At 44.0% G+C, this 16,073-nt stretch overlaps 1 protein-coding gene across 1 annotated transcript in view; it reads right to left on the bottom strand.

Annotated features, from left to right (window-relative positions):
* Nucleotides 1–16,073, bottom strand: part of SMC1B (structural maintenance of chromosomes 1B) — a 2,375,007-nt gene that overhangs the window by 839,064 nt on the left and 1,519,870 nt on the right. The window contains exon 17 of the mRNA XM_069228259.1: nucleotides 1,684–1,829. Within this exon, the coding sequence (XP_069084360.1) occupies nucleotides 1,684–1,829 (146 nt within the window). The remainder of the gene's footprint in view (nucleotides 1–1,683; nucleotides 1,830–16,073) is intronic.

Raw genomic sequence — 16,073 nt, 5'->3', positions numbered from 1 at the left:
TAGCATTTGTAAGAAACCATATATTTAGCCCCTAGGGGGCATAGTACATTACACATTTTGAGGGCTAGCAGGCCTATTGGGATATGATTACAAACTACTTCCAGCTGTAAAACACAAGTTCCATCCATGAGAGAGCCTAAAAATGGTGAGCGGGGTTATTATTTCACCCCCCACTAACCTATTGTTAGGACCCAGAGATGAGTAGTTAGAAAGAGCACCTCGTGTTGAATGGTTTGGTGGTGGTCCCATTGTCCTAGGACTACCAAAGGCTGAGTTATGAGCAAAAATGTTTTGTAAAAGGAATGCCCTGCAAAGCATTATGGGGAAAGTTTCCAGAGTGTAGTGAATATTGTAGTACTGGCTCTCCCTCTGTGCTGGGAGAGCCATTTTGATAATTTCTGTGTTTTTTACAAGAAGCATTTATCAATTACAATGGATTTTTAAAAGCCATGGAGCACGAAGGGGAGGTTCAAAAGCAAAATTGAAATGACTCTGATTAGGTAAAGGTGTGAACAATGTGACAAGCACTCCAATACGGCTGATAGAGTTCACACTCTATGAAACTGTAAAGCGCCATGGTGGCCATGAAGTGTGAAGAGGAGAGACAAAAGAAAAAAGTAGTTCGCCCTTGCTGAAGTATATCAGCAATCGTGCAATAATCCATGCAACAGGGTCAGTCTGCAAGGTGTAACAAAAGAGCCTCAAGGCAGAACAAACAAAGCATTTACCAAGGACATCAAGGGATTTCTGAAAGGCAGGCCCAGGAACGAATGAAAGTAATGCGCGTCAGATGGGCGTGGTTAAAGCCCACAGAATAGTTTACAACAGGTCAAAAAGCAGCACTTGCGCTGCTATGTTCGACCTAAAAATGGGCATCTAACAATAAAAGTAAAACAAAGCAAACAGGCAATCCTTAAGCCACGGTAGATTGTAGGTCTGCACATTCTCTGCTCTGTTGTGTCTCTCTGGCTCCTCCTATCGTCTCATTGTTATGTTGGTGCCAAGAAACATACAAGGGTCCTATTTTGTTGAGATGACAGAAAAGCTTTGATGGTTTTGTTGGGTTTAAAGACTGAGCAGTGCCACAAACTAATCAAAATGTTTCCATTGCTTTGCTCCCATACCAAGAACCCCATTCTCTCTAGGAAGGATGCACAGAAATACTTTAGTGAAACTAGCCTGCTTATTTGCTAATGGAAGCCTATGATTGACAGATTACTCATGATTACCATCTTAAAGTAGATAAGTGATCTTCATAACTCAATGTTATGATACTAACAACATGTCCCTTCCAGTTTCTAATAAAACCTTATGATTACTTTGTGGAACATTCATTTTGGAGTCATGCTCTGCATGATGCTATGGCATATCCTTATTGTAAATATGTGAAGGTTCCCATCATGCAATACTCTTAACTCTTCAGCCCTTTTAGTCAATGTGTGTAGCCCTACTATTAGGACCACACTATTGTATACGCTGTGACACTTAGCAAGACCAGAGGTAAAGCTCAGAGATAAGAAAGTAGTAGCTAGTTCCACTTACTCCCTGGCAATGCTGGATTTCCCTTTTTCAGCCCCTAGCAGATCAGGTTTTTGTCCATTCACACGAACAGAGGTGGGATGCCACGCTATAAAGCGTCAATCAAAAATGTGCTATTTAGAAAATAATTATGATAAATGTTACCTGTTTATAGTCAACAACTTTTTTCTCACTTCCTCTACTTGATGTTGAGCTTCACTGGCTTCTGATTTCTTCAGAATTAAAAGGTTTTTAAACTGGTGCAATTCAGTCATTGCTTCATTGACTACTAACAATACTCTTTCTTCTTCCTGCAGTAAAAAGAAAATGCTTCAATTTAAATGCTTACTTTTTAAAATTGCAAACATCAAATTTCACCTTAGAACAGTGCAAGTTATACTTCATTCCTGAAGGATGATTAACAATCTACTTTTGATAACACTCTTTATAGTGGATACTCTAGCTAACTGCAGAGTCCTCATCTTAGGACATCCCCAGGAGCCAGGCTGAATCCAGAGAATTATGTAGTGGTGCTCCAGTGAACCAACAAGTGGTGCTGTGAGGCTTTGTGCTGACACCATTTCACCTTGGAAGTGACAGAGCGGAGACGCATATACAAGTAGCCCCAGCATGCTGATGTCATTTTCTTGGCTCTATAACTTTCCATGCTCTCAAAGTCAGAGCGTGAACAAATGATGGTAACTGTGCTGATCACTAGCTTGAGACCTTTTCAAATGTTACAAGAAAGCACTTCACGGAAGGGGGAGGTGGCTGGAGAGTGAAGAATCTGCTGTTAGATACAGTATCCAACAGAAAGAGTGTTATTGAAAGTAAGCAACTTGCCCCTTTGATGGATACTTCTAACTGCAGATTCCTCACTTTAGAATAGATACCAAAGCAGTTCCTTCTCAAAGTGGAGGGCCCGTGGAATGGGTCACACCACAAAGTCTTAAAGAACTAAGTGGGCAAAATGTCCTTCCTTCCGGACCTGGCAATCAAGGTAGGACGTTTTGAATATATGCAGTGATGCACATGCCAAAGCCTGGCAGATATCATGAACGTGTTCCTTTTGTACCAATGCTGTGGTAGCAGCCTTGGCCCTGGTGAAATGGGCTCTCAAACCTTTCGGGTGCTGCTTCTTGGCCAGAGCGTAGCAACAGCTGGATGCAGAGAGCTACCCACCACAAAAGCATTGTTTTCTGTCCATTTTATCATTTTCTTCTCCAGAAAACTCCAGAAAGAGCTGATTGTCCACTCGATGACCCTTAGTATGATCAATGTAAAAACTTAAAGCCCTATTGGAGTCTAACTGACGGAGACTCATCTCCTCTTGAAGGGCAAGCTAGAACAGGGAATGGTGGTAGAGAGATTGATTGCACAATACAGACAGGAATACCTACTTTCTGAGAGAAGACTGTCTCAGTCCACAGCATTAATTTGTCAGCAAAGAAAGCAGTGTAATGGGGCTGCACTGAAAGTACCTATAGGCTGCTGATGGATGACCTGATGAAATTGCTATGACTTTTCAAAGTCAGGAAACGAAATGAACAACTTTGCATTTGATCAAAGGGCATGTACAGAAGAAATGTGAATATCAAGTTAAGGTCCCACTGGGGCATTACATATAGTATAAGAGGGAACGTGTATCAAACCATTAACAAACCTTATCAAAACAGATGGATTTAAACAAAGATATTTGGTTCAACAAATGCAGAAGGCTGAAAGGGCCAATAAATACACTTTTGCAATACCCAGTGTAAGGCCTTGGTGGGGGAAAAAGACAAACCAACCAAACCAACATCCGAAGGCTTGACTTGTAAGAGGTTAGTGTCTGAGGCACCATATCAGGTTACAAACTTGTTCCAGCGCCCATGGTAAATGGATTTCATGGAGGAGCATCTAGTGGCATGGGTGATCTCTACCACTTCAAACCACAAATCAAAAGCAAGCAATTGCTGCTGCACAATCTCCACACATGGAGGGTAAAGTAGCATAGGGTCCGGTGCAAGACTGCCTCATTGCTGAGATAAGTTAGAGGTCCTCCCGAAATGGTAGTCTGACCGGAGGGCAGATGCTCATAATTAGGAGTCTCTGGTACCTCTCCTGGCCCAATCTAGGGCAGCTAAAGTGATTTGGGCCCAGCCATTCTTGATCTTTTTCAGAACTTGGGGCAGTAGAGGTAGTGGTGGGAAGGTGTACAGGAATCCATTTCCATTCCAGCCATAATGTGTATCCTAACTAGTGTTCTTGTAGAAACTTCAACGTGCAGAACCTTTACTGTAGCACTACTCATTCTTGACAGTGGTGAAAAATCTAGCCAGAGCCCTCCTCACTGCTGTAACATGACTTAGGACACCATGGGTTGTAGACGCTACTAAGAATCTGCCAGATGGCTTAGTTTGTCCACTCTGGGATTCAAGGAACTTACCAGGTGGTTAGCAGCCAGGATGATGTTCTGGAAATCCAGCCACCTCCAGAGATGCACAGGACCCCACTCTGCCAAACTTGTTGTACTACCATATGGCAGTAGTGCTGTTTGTGAGTCTCAACACCAGCCTCCCTCAGATGGATGACAGGAAGGTCTTCTGTGCCAGACACATGGTCCAAAGCTATAGTAGATTGATGTGGAGCCAGCCCTTCATCTGAGACCACAGGTCTCTGATCTTCAACTCCCCCAGCTGACTCCCTGCTCCTTTCACCCAACCAAAACGAGACAGTAATTCGGCATCAGTGCTCTCAGCTCTAACTGGGAGATGGAGAATGGCCTGTCATATGGCAAATTTTGATCGATTAGCCACCTCTGCATATCGTGCAACCTCTCCTCAAACTTGGATGGTGTTGGAAAAGCTGCACTGATGCTGGGTCACTGGGATTTTATGTTCTACCACAGGGCTCCCATTTGCCACCGCAGGTTATACAGCAGGGTTCACACGTGCCACTTGGCATAGCTAGCAAGCAGGATGCATGAGGCTAAGAGGCCCCGGAGACACGCTCACCGGGATCTAGGATCAACCCTCAAACATAGGAATCATTGCCTGAATAACCCGGACTTGCTGCAGAGGAGGAAAAGCCTTGAACTCAACAGTGTCTAGGATCATTCCAATGAATGAAAGTGTCTGCACTGTAATCAGGAGGAACGTTGGCTCTTTTATAGTAAACTTTAACAATGTTAGAAATTCCACCATCATTCGAGGTAGTACGCGACTGACTACAGCAAGCACACCCTCAGCAGCAAATCATCAAGGAATTCTCGACCTCTGAAGCTAGGCAGTGACCAGCACCACAATTTTCATGAACACCCAGGGGGTGCTGGTTAGGCCAGAGGGAAGAACGGTAAACTGGAACGGCTCCTGGTCTAGCTTGAGCCGCTGGTGATGTCTGTGAGACTACACAGCAGATATAAGAAAATAACAAGTCCAAGGGCACCATCCAGTCTCCTAGGTCCAGAGCAAAAAGAATCTCAGCTAAAGTGAGCACTCTGAGTTTCTTCTTCCCCATGAACGCATTCAGGAGTCAAAAGTGCAGCATGGGCTTCAGCAGAAGTAGCTTAAATAACTCTAACATCTCTCAGAGTCCAGTAATCTGTCTATGCAATGCATTGGAGAGCAGCAGGATGGAAATTCGTACAGGTATATTGGGTGGGAAAAAGAGAAAAAGTAATGCATAGACCATTTAAGCAACTTTTAAGATCTATCAATTGGTAGCAATGGATTGCCTACTGCTTGGGTATGAACTAAAGAGGCCAAACTTAAGTAGTTTTTTTGGCTGCTGAAGTAGGGGAAGAGAAACTGATGCCACTGCAGGCCTGTCTGTGCACTGTCTTCCGGTTCCATGTCTGCCTCGAAAGGACTGGGAAAGGTGCTGCATCACTGACGGGAAATCTGCTGTGGGAATATATACCAGCCGCCTGGAATAGCCCCTTTAAACCTTTGAAACTGGCAGGGAAATTGCTTTGCAGAGGTCAACAGCCCCAAGAAGCCCACTGCAGCTTTGCTATCTTTAAAGCATTCCAGAGCAGAGTTCACCTGCTCTATGAAGAAGCAAATCCATTAGTTATGTATTATTACTTAAGGTTGTTTTTGAGTGTCGAGCCTGATGGTATAGCAGGAAAGGTTCTGAGAGCTGTAAGCACAAGGCCGGTCCAGTGTTATCAGTTCCTGTTTCCTACTAATGCTGGTGTAAATTCATTTCAAAATGGCCTTTATCTGATTGCTGCTATTTGACAGCATACCAGAAGTATTTTAATTGAGGACTACAGTTTTACTTGCTTTCCTTGCTCTTGCATGTCATGGTTTTTTCTTTTTTGGAACCAATTTTATTGATTTCTTGCACAGTGCGTAATCATCATCGATAATATCATACATATATGACTTACACATATAGCAAATCTTGTATCTGGTTGTGTCAAATGCAAGACTGGAGTGCTGACTCAATAATATCAACATTGTGACCATAACTCAACTGATGAACAAGGAGGCATTAACTTAGCGTTTTCAAAGGTAAATACAGACAAGCGCTTAGTATTGCACTGATAGGTTAGGCATGATATCGGTCACAACATTAACATCAAAGCACAACCAACAAAACATTTACGTCAGTGTCTAAGAGATCCCTGGTATATGGTTTAGGCCGCACGTAAGTTTCAGCGTTCATCGTATACAAACCACATACTGTAAGGCACTAGCACCCTCCACACGACAAGGTCACAGACAGGACCAGCAATCTAGCCACGGTCTGCGTTGCCCTCTCACTATGGCTATTATCATTATGACTTTAATGCTGTATGCCTTCCCTATATGTTTGCAGTTCCTGCATGTAGATGTTCCAACCGCTCGCTATTGGGACTCTTTGAAATCCTCTTGCTTTCTTTCTCCTAAGCGCCACCATTTCAGCTCTGCTCCATTTCAGGACCGCTGCACACCAATGGGAGATTGGAGGAAGCATGGGCGACTTCCAACTCATAGCAATGGCTCACCTGCCAATGGCTAATGCCAAATCAATGAAATGGTTAGTAACTATGGCTTTTTAGGGACGGTAATAAAGACCTAGCAAAGAACTTTCAGCAGTGTATTGATCTTCACGGTCAGTTAGTTCAGCAAGAGTTTCTGTAATTTGAAGTCAGAAGAGTCTCGATTCCGGACAGGACCAGAACCTATGGATCATGTCCGCACCCAAACTGTGACATGGGGGGCATTCTGAAGGGGAACCAAATACTTTGTGCAATGCAACCCTAGCCCACTCATTGTCCAGCAATTCTCTGCAGATGTCCTGCTCCCAGAGTCGGCCATCCACCAGCAGCAGGTCCTGAGTCGTATGCGCTAGCGCTCTGACAAGCCATGTAAATAGCGGCCTATAACATAGCGGGTCCTATAACATGTAGAGTGTGTACTAGATGGTGAGGGTCTGGTTCCAATTCCATTATCTGCTAAAGGTCAGCCAGAATGATGCAGATCTTGGCGTTTGCCAAAAAGTGACCTCTCTGTATGCCTTCACCTATGGGCAGATAGTCAAAGGGTTCAAATACCTTATCTCAGAATAATGATCCTACTGTGGCAATTCCCATCGCCTCCCAGCACCGCAAACCTCTTTGTCCCAGCAGCGCTCGGTGCAGCTTTAAGGCCGATAGATGCCAAAAAGTGACATCTCTGTATGCCTTCGCCTATGGGCAGATAGTCAAAGGATTCAAATACCTTATCTCAGAATAATGATCCTACTGTGGCAATTCCCATCGCCTCCCAGCACCGCAAACCTCTTTGTCCCAGCAGCGCTCGGTGCAGCTGTAAGGCCGATAGTTTAATTTCCGGGGAATACTGTGAAAGCGGGGACATGAGCTTGACACCTCGCGTATAACTTGAGTGGGCTGTTAATAAAAGTGTGCTACTCTGGGAGGGCGCTGCAGCAGACGGGACTAATGTTTCTTGGGCTATTCGTAAAGCGTCAACATTGGTGGCCTGCCTTATTTCTTCCAGTTGCCAGCCTGCCAACCATCGTGCTGGCCACTGTAGCTGCACTGCAAGATAATAGTGCTCAAAATTAGGAGTGCAAAGCCCTCCCTTCGGAATGGGGAGCTGCAGTTTTTCGCAATGCTACTCTACACCTACCCTTTTTCCAGGGAAATGTACCCAGTATAGCGTGAAGCATGCAGAAGACTCTTCTAGGGATAATCAATGAGAGGTTATGAAAGAAGTACTGCAAGCACAAAAGTATAACCATTTTGGACAATGCAATTATACCCTGGACTGTAAGAGGGAGTGTGCTCCAGAAAGCCATTTGAGAACTTACAGCAGTTATGGCTCTCATAAGATTCCCATCTATTAAGTTTGAGGTGGAATAATAAATGTGTATGCTGAGATAACGGAAGGAAGTAGTCTCCCATCGGATCTCTTGCAAGTTCGCACGCAGCCACTGTGGTCAACATTGTGGATGAAGGGGGTATAGACAGGATTTAGAACAAGTTACTCCCAGACCTGAAGCGGCTTTGAATTCAGATAACATTTTAGTTATAGCAGTTATGCCCATCCGGATATCCCTAATGTAAATCAGCACATTGTCTTCATACAGGGAGGTGGTATGTAGGTTTCCGTCAAGGGGAATTCCCCACACTCTGCCCTGCTGTTGCAGCCTCTGGGCCAACGGCTCCATGGCTAAGGCAAACAGCAAGGAGGACAAAGGACACCCCTGCCGTGTGCCCTTTCTAAACCGGGAAGGGTGAAGAAATGTTCTGTCCTACATTCACCCGAGCAATGGGATCGGCATACAGGAGACGGATAAGGTGTTGTATATAGCCCATAATGCCAACAGCTGTGAGAGTGGAAAAAGTATATTCCCACTCCATTGTATCAAACGCTTTCTGAAGGTCTATGACAATGCATGCAGCGTGTGGCCATTGGGCTGACGCCCTCACCATGACCTTATGCAGTATACGAATATTATGTGTTGTGGATCTTCCCAGCACAAAACCATTCTGGTCTATGTGTATCAGTTGAGGCAGCTAGCCCAGCAATCTGGAGGCAATAATTTTACCCAGGATCTTGTAATCTGTACCTAGCATTGAAAGGGAGTGATATGAAGCCATCATCTGTGAGTCCTGCCCGGTTTAGGAAGGGACACAAGCAAGAACTCTCTCATGGACGGGGGAAGCCTACCAATCCTGCAGCACAGCACAATAAATCCTCTAGCAACTTGGGAGCCAAGGTTGGCAAACAATTTTTTTTAAATTAGACAGGGTATCCGTCCAACTCTGGGGTCTTACCTGTCGCTAGCGCTATTACCGCCTCATTTATGTCAATTGCTGTGAGAGGCGCATTAAGAGCCTCTAAACCAGAGGAAGGGAGGACCAGCCTTGTGACCCTATCCCCTTTTTTTTTTAATTGAGCACATACAAAGCTTGAAACATTTACAGAAAGCAAAGCAAAACATAAAATAACCCCTCATCCTCAAATAGCTTAATTAATACTTAATTCATTCACTACGAATGGCAGATGTGATAGCTTTTTATCTATCTTATAAAGTCATAGATACATCCTCTCCTTCAAATGTTGGTCCCCAAACAGCCTTAAACTTGCGGCCTGCGCCTATTCTTTGTCAATATAACTTTTCCTTTCAATATACCGGATTCATTTTTGCCTCCCAAGCTTTAAATGTAGGCCGGAAGCGGTGATTTCGAAGCTCGCAAAATAATCAATTTTGCAATCAATGAAGCTATAAATAACAGCTGCTTTGCCCTTATCCCTAAGACAGGGTGTTCCGAAATTCCAAACAAAAACCCCCAGGGTATCTGGAACAAGTACACACTTTAACTTAAAAGCTAAACCACTGAAAACTTTATCCCAAAAAGCCATTAGCTTGGGAAAAGTAAAACACATATGTAACCAGTTCCCTTGGGTCACCACTGCATCGTGGACAAAAACCTGAGGTAGTCGGGAATGCTTTTTTAATATCAACTGGAGTAAGATATAGCAATTCTCTTAAAATTAGCCCCCCTGATTGCCTTATGAGACAGGCTATTGAAAGTTCTCCACATTTTCGGTTTGATTTTACACCTGGTACTCTCGATCTTCGATGCTTTCTGGGGGTTGAGGATCCGGTACCAATTACGCACCCCCTACTGATACCCAAAAAATGCCTGAACGATAGAAGAAAAGGGTCAATTGAGTAAGGAGGCATAAGAAAGCAAAAAATGCAGAATATGAAGACTCTGGAATAGGCGCCCCAGCCTGACATTGATCCCAAGCCTTGACTTGGTCTCCTACTAAAAAGTCAGAGAATCTTGTAAATCCTGGATTCAGCCAGGCATCAGCTTTAGACCCATTATCGTTGAGTAGGACAATGGCATTTCGGGATGAAACCCGTGAATTTGATATTTCTCCCGAAATTGAAGAAGTCTTGTATATATTAAAGAAGGGACTTTGTATCTAGTACGTTAGGGTGTTGCGGAAAGTTGAGAAATGGTGCTAGCTGGCATCCATTCTCAGCTAACATGGATTTAAGATAGAAGCTAGAGTTGGGGGATATGGTTATTTTAGAGATCCAATCCATAAACGCTGAATCATAGTATTTCCTAAAATTTGGAAAAGCTAGTCCTCCATCTTCAACTGAGAGGTATAGGATCTCCAGCTGAGTCCTTGGTTTTTTATTGGCTCATATAAATTGTCGTAGCACCGCATCGAGTTCTTTAAAGAATTTTTGATGGATTTTGATGATCGCGCTAGAGAAGATGAATAAAAGAAGAGGACGGATCATCATTTTGACCAAAGCCACACGTCCAATAATAGATAACGGAGAAGCTTGCCATTTCTGAAGTAGGTGTTCCACCTTCTTGAAAGTGGGGACATAGTTTAGGCCAAAGAGATCCGAGACTTCGTATGAAACATAGATACCCAAATATCTAATGGGACGAGAAAGACGATACTGGACTTGCATCTCCAATGGAAGAACATTATTGGTGGTATACTGGACTTGCATCTCCAATGGAAGAACATTATTGGTGGTATTAAACAAGAGGGCTTCTGATTTAGAGTGATTAATCCTATATCCCCCAATTTATGGGAGGAAGAATAGAAGTGTCTTGGAGCAATGCCACCGCTAGAGGTTCGATAAACAACGCAAAAAGCAAAGGGGAGAGGGGGCATCCTTGGCACGTGCCATGCTGAACTTGAAGAGTTCCTGCTATACGTGAATTAAGAATCATTTTTGCTTGAGCTTTGGAAGAAAGATTTCGCAAAATCTGAATAAATTGACTAGGAAGCTTAAATTTTGCTAAGATCTGAAATAGCACCTCCCATTGAACTAAATCGAAAGCCTTCTCAGAGTCCAACATTATAATAGCCGCCGGTTTATTATGAGAATAATAATCTATCGCTTGAATTAAGAAATTGGTATTTGTTGCTAGTAGTCTACCCAGAAGAAAGCTGCACTGATCCTCATGGATTAAATCTTGTGCCACTGGAGTCAATCTTTGAGCCAATATCTTAGTAAAAAGCTTATAATCAAAAGTTTGAAAACTGATCGGCTGATATGAGTCCGGATTCTGAGAAGGCATATCTTTTTTTTTAAAACTGATCACAATGGCTCTTGTAAAGGAATCCGGTAAATCCGCCCCCTAAAGAATACTATTAAATAGAACGACTAGATGCCCAGCAATTTGATGTACAAGGGTTTTATATACTTCTGCCGGAATACCATCCTCCCCACAAGCCTTCCCATTTGAAGAGGTCAAGATTGTCTCCTTTACCTCAAGAAGTGAGATAGGAGATGTGAGTTTTACCCTTGAGGATGCACCTAGACTGGGCAAAGTTACTGTATCCAGATATTGGTTAATCTGCTGGACATTAGTTGGAATAGAATAAGAATAGATTTTTTAATAATGAGAACGAAAAACCCTTTCAATGTCTTCTGGATGGCTTACCAGTTTATCTGACCCCTTATCAAAAATAGATTTGATGGTGTAATTTTTAGATTTTTTAATTGCTGACCTGGCCAAGAATCTACCTACATGTTCATGAAACAAAGTTAGAATGAGATCTATTCTAGAAGCAGTATTATATATATATATTTTAAATACGTATAATCGTAGTCCTGTGGATGACCAGCCCTACAAGTGTCAACTAAAGCAAGATCCAAGATGATTTTACCCAACCACTGGGAGACTCTAGTTTTATTCTGCTTTTTATTTTTGCGAGTGGAGTCCATCTGTACATCTAAAATAACATTAAAATCTCTGCCAATGATAAAGAAGCCTGGGAGTGAACTCAATACTTTATAAAGACTCTGAAGAGGGGTTGGATCATCCTCTAGTGAACCATAAAAACTTGCGAAATGGATATGCTTGTTCGAAATAAGAGTACTGATTACAATCCAACGTGCCTGAGGATCTCGATGGATCAGATATACCACCCTTGGGAATTCTATAGACTCTAAAATGGGGACACTCTAAACAGCGGCGTTAGCCGAAGCGTAGTAAGCCTGGCGATAAATCTGGGAAGCTTTGGGGCTTCCTCTGTCGTTTTAAATGTGTTTCTTGCAGAAAACAAATCTGTGATTGTGAAGTCCAAAGCCAATTTACTATAGCAGCAAACGTAACTTGGTTATTAGCGCCATTAATATTACAAGAAATGACTCAATTCATCCCTGGTCCCCTTTTACGAAACACAGTCATCCTGTATCACAATCATGGGTACCTCCCATGTGGACTCTTTGTACAGATAATTTTTACCAATTAAAATCTGCTTTGTCATCTGCTTTGTCATCTGCTCTTTTCCCCCACCCTAGTGCAGACCCCCACAACCAGAGCCAGGATCTCCCCTCCCCCTTCCCCGGCGGGTCCAACCTGTCATGACCCCACCAACCAGTGAACTGCCCCTCGCCCCCAAGCCCTCACCCACATACCCAACACAAGAGTGCATTGACATGGCACCCCTAGGGCCCTGATCTCAAGAGAGAGTAGCAGAACAGAGACTGAAACAAAGTGAAAAGAAACCAAACACTGGGCCTGCATAAAACAAACCCTGCTAACGAGATACCCTAAATGCGTTATCTCTTTTCTCTCCCCCTCATCCTCCCCCCCCAACCTCTCTCATCCTCTGTTCCTCCTGCCAAGGCCTATTATCATCTAAAGCCTAATTTTCCAAGCAGGCAGCAGAATATGGAAAACTGCAAGACCATAACAGAGATACTAAAACATACAATGTCAGAACACCAGTACATCAATATGTAATATGCAATATGCAATAAGGTTCCCATAAAGCAATTTGCCGTGCTGTACATATGTACATTTCCTCATCTTGTTTGTCCCCCCTTTCTTTTCCTTTCTTTTTTACGTCCCCCTTCCCTCTTCAAGAACCACCACCTCCTTGTTTTTTTAAGAGCTCCAAAAAGTTCCTTGCTTCCTGAATGCTCAGGAAAACTTTCGCTTGTCCTTTATGAAGTACTTTGAGTTTGGCTAGTTGCACGATACCACCCGGAGCCCCCAATCTTTTAAAATCGTCTATTAGTCCAACAAACTCACGGCGCCGGTTGGCTGCTGCCACTGACATATCCGCAAACACACAAAAGCTATCGTCAGACTTGAATTCCCTCACCTTTATAGCTTGAGAGAGAATTTGCTCCTTGATTCTGTAGTCACCAAAATTGTCCAAAATGGTATGAGGATACTTTGAGTTAACAGGATGAGTAAGTGGTACCCTATGAGCCCTCATGATTGAAAGATCCCCTTCCGTTTTTTACCAATCCGGAAGGATGGCTTTACAGATGAGCTCAAAGACCACCTTGGCCACAGATGAGGCTGCTTCGATCTCCTCAGGGACCCCTACAAATCTGAGGTTTGAGCGCCGAGACCTATTTTCTGTCTCGCCCAGTTTTAATTGGTGATCCTCACGTTCAGATTGGATCCGAAATGTTGATTCCACTTGGTTTTCAACATCCTCTAGGACAGAGACCCTCTGCTCCACCTGTGAAACTCGAGTAGAGAGAAGAGTTAGATCAGTGTTCAATTGGCTAAGCTGGTCCTTTGTCTCCCTGCGAGTCTCCTCCTGAGATAGTTTTATAGTTCCAAACTCAGCTAAGATCTGCCTATTCAGCTCCTCCATTGTTGAATTGCCATTTGTCCTGCATGCTGTGCTAGCCGGAATGAGAGGGTTAGGAAAAGAGCTGGGGGTTGAAACGTAGTATTGCTTTTAGAATTGACTGAGATTGGGTCAGATACCCCTGAACAAAACTTAGCCGACACAAAATTTGGAGCCGTAGCGGGAGATACTCCGTTATTCATAGTAGTTTTTTCACGTGAAAAGATTGTCCTCTCAAGCCCTCCCTCTTTTATTAGGCCCCTTTCGATCCTTTTGAACAACCCTTTAACGTTACTACTGATATTTGAAAACAAGGGATAGGCAGTGTTAGAAATGGGGTCTTTGGTTGGCAGTCAGGTTACCCCCTGTCCAAAGTAGGGACCATCCCTCTAGTCAGGGTAACTCACACACAATTCAAATTATCCTGTACTCACCCTCTAGTAGCTTGGCACTGAGCAGTCAGGCTTAACTTAGAAGGCAATGTGTAAAGTATCTGTGCAATAAATCATACAATACCATCATATAGCACCACAAAAATACACCACACAGTGTTTAGAAAAATATATAATATTTATCTGGTTAAATGCAGGTCAAGAACGATCAAAGAGGCAATAAGTAAATGTAGAGATATCCCTGAAAAGTGATAAAGTGTCTTAAGTCTTCTGAAAGGAAACAAAGTCTCCTTAAAGCACAAAGTACCCGGTTTGCGTGAAAAATCTCCACAAAGGGCCGCCGAGGAGGAGAAGCGTGGAAACAAAGGGGTGTGCGTCGATTTCTTGGGCCGCACACAGCGATACGTCATTTACTTTCCATGCAGGGAGGGTGCTCAGTCGTGGATTTCCTGCGCTGGCAGGACGAAGTCTCAGGAGCTGCGTCGATCCGGTGGGCATTGCATTGAATTTTCTACTGCACGGTAGGCGCTGCATCGATTCCTCTCTGGAAGTTGGGCTGCGTAGTTCCGGCTCAGCTATGCGTCGATCCAGGGGGCCGTGTGTCAAATTTCCTGTCGCTACGCTGGCGCTGCGTCGATCTTCTCGTTGCAAAGTCGGGCTGCGTCATTCTGGTTTGGCGTGCGGTGAAATTTTCACCACGGTGTAGGCTGTGCGTCGTTTCTGGCAGGCTGTGCGTCGAATTTCGCCACACAAGGAGTCCTTCTTGAAGAGATGAAGTCTTTTTGGTCCTGAGACTTCAGGGAACAGGGGGCAAGCTCTATCCAAGCCCTTGGGGAGCACTTCCTCACCTCAGCCAGAGAGCAGCAAGGCAGCAGGGCAACAGCAAGGCAGCAGACCTTCACACAAAGCAGTCAGGTGAGTCCTTTGGGCAGCCAGGCAGTTCTTCTTGGCAGGATGCAGGTTCTGGTTACAAGTTTCTTCTCCAGGAATTGTCTGAGTTGGTAGGGTCAGAGGCCCTGTTTATATACCCAAATTTGCCTTTGAAGTGGGGTAGACTTCAAAAAGTGGCTTAGACGTGCACCAGGTCCCCTTTCAGTTCAATCCTGTCTGCCAGGGTCCCAGTAGGGGGTGTGGCAGTCCTTTGTGTGAGAGCAGGCCCTCCACCCTCCCAGCCCAGGAAGACCCATTCAAAATGCAGATGTAGGCAACTGAGGCTGAGTATCCTGTGTTTGGGGGGTGTCTGAGTGAATGCACAAGGAGCTGTCAACCAAACCCAGCCAGACGTGAATTGTACGGCAAAGAAAGATTTAAGTGCAGTGGAATGCTCACTTTCCAAAAGTGGCATTTCTAAAATAGTAATATTAAGTCCAACTTCACAGTCAGCAGGACTTTATATCACCATTCTGGCCATACTAAATATAACCTTCCTACTCCTTTCAGATCAGCAGCTACCACTCAAACAATGTATGAAGGCAGCCCCAATGTTAGCCTATGAAGGGAGCATGCCTCACAGCAGTGTAAAAACAAATTTAGGAGTTTTACACTACCAGAACATGTAAACTACACAGGTACCTGTCCTGCCTTTTTCCTACACAGCACCCTGCCCTATGGGTTACCTAGGGCATACCTTAGGGGTGTCTTATATGGAGTAAAAGGGGAGTTTTAGGCTTGGCAAGTACTTTTAAATGCCAAGTCGAATAGCAGTGAAACTGCACACACGGGCCTTGCAGTGGCAGGCCTGAGACAAGGTTAAGGGGCTACCGAAGTGGGTGGCACAATCACTGCTGCAGGCCCACTAGTAGCATTTAATCTACAGGTCCTGTGCACATATAGTGCACTCTACTAGGGACTTATCAGTAAATTAAATAGTCCAATTGGGTATGATCCAATGTTACCATGTTAAAAGGGAGAGAACATATGCACTTTAGCACTGGTTAGCAGTGGTAAAGTGTGTAGTCTTAAAACCAGCAAAAACAGTGTCCAAAAAGTGGAGGGAGGCAGACAAAAAGTTAGGCGTGACCACCCTAAGGCTGTCAGGTCTAACAGGCAGGTTTCTCCATGTGTTTCTCCTTATGTTGAGGGGATGTTGTCGAACAGATGA

This window comes from Pleurodeles waltl, chromosome 4_1 (assembly GCF_031143425.1).
Source record: "Pleurodeles waltl isolate 20211129_DDA chromosome 4_1, aPleWal1.hap1.20221129, whole genome shotgun sequence".
In the NCBI taxonomy this organism is placed as follows: domain Eukaryota; kingdom Metazoa; phylum Chordata; class Amphibia; order Caudata; family Salamandridae; genus Pleurodeles; species Pleurodeles waltl.
Note: the sequence above shows the minus strand (reverse complement) of the source record. Positions and strands in the feature narration are given on the sequence as shown.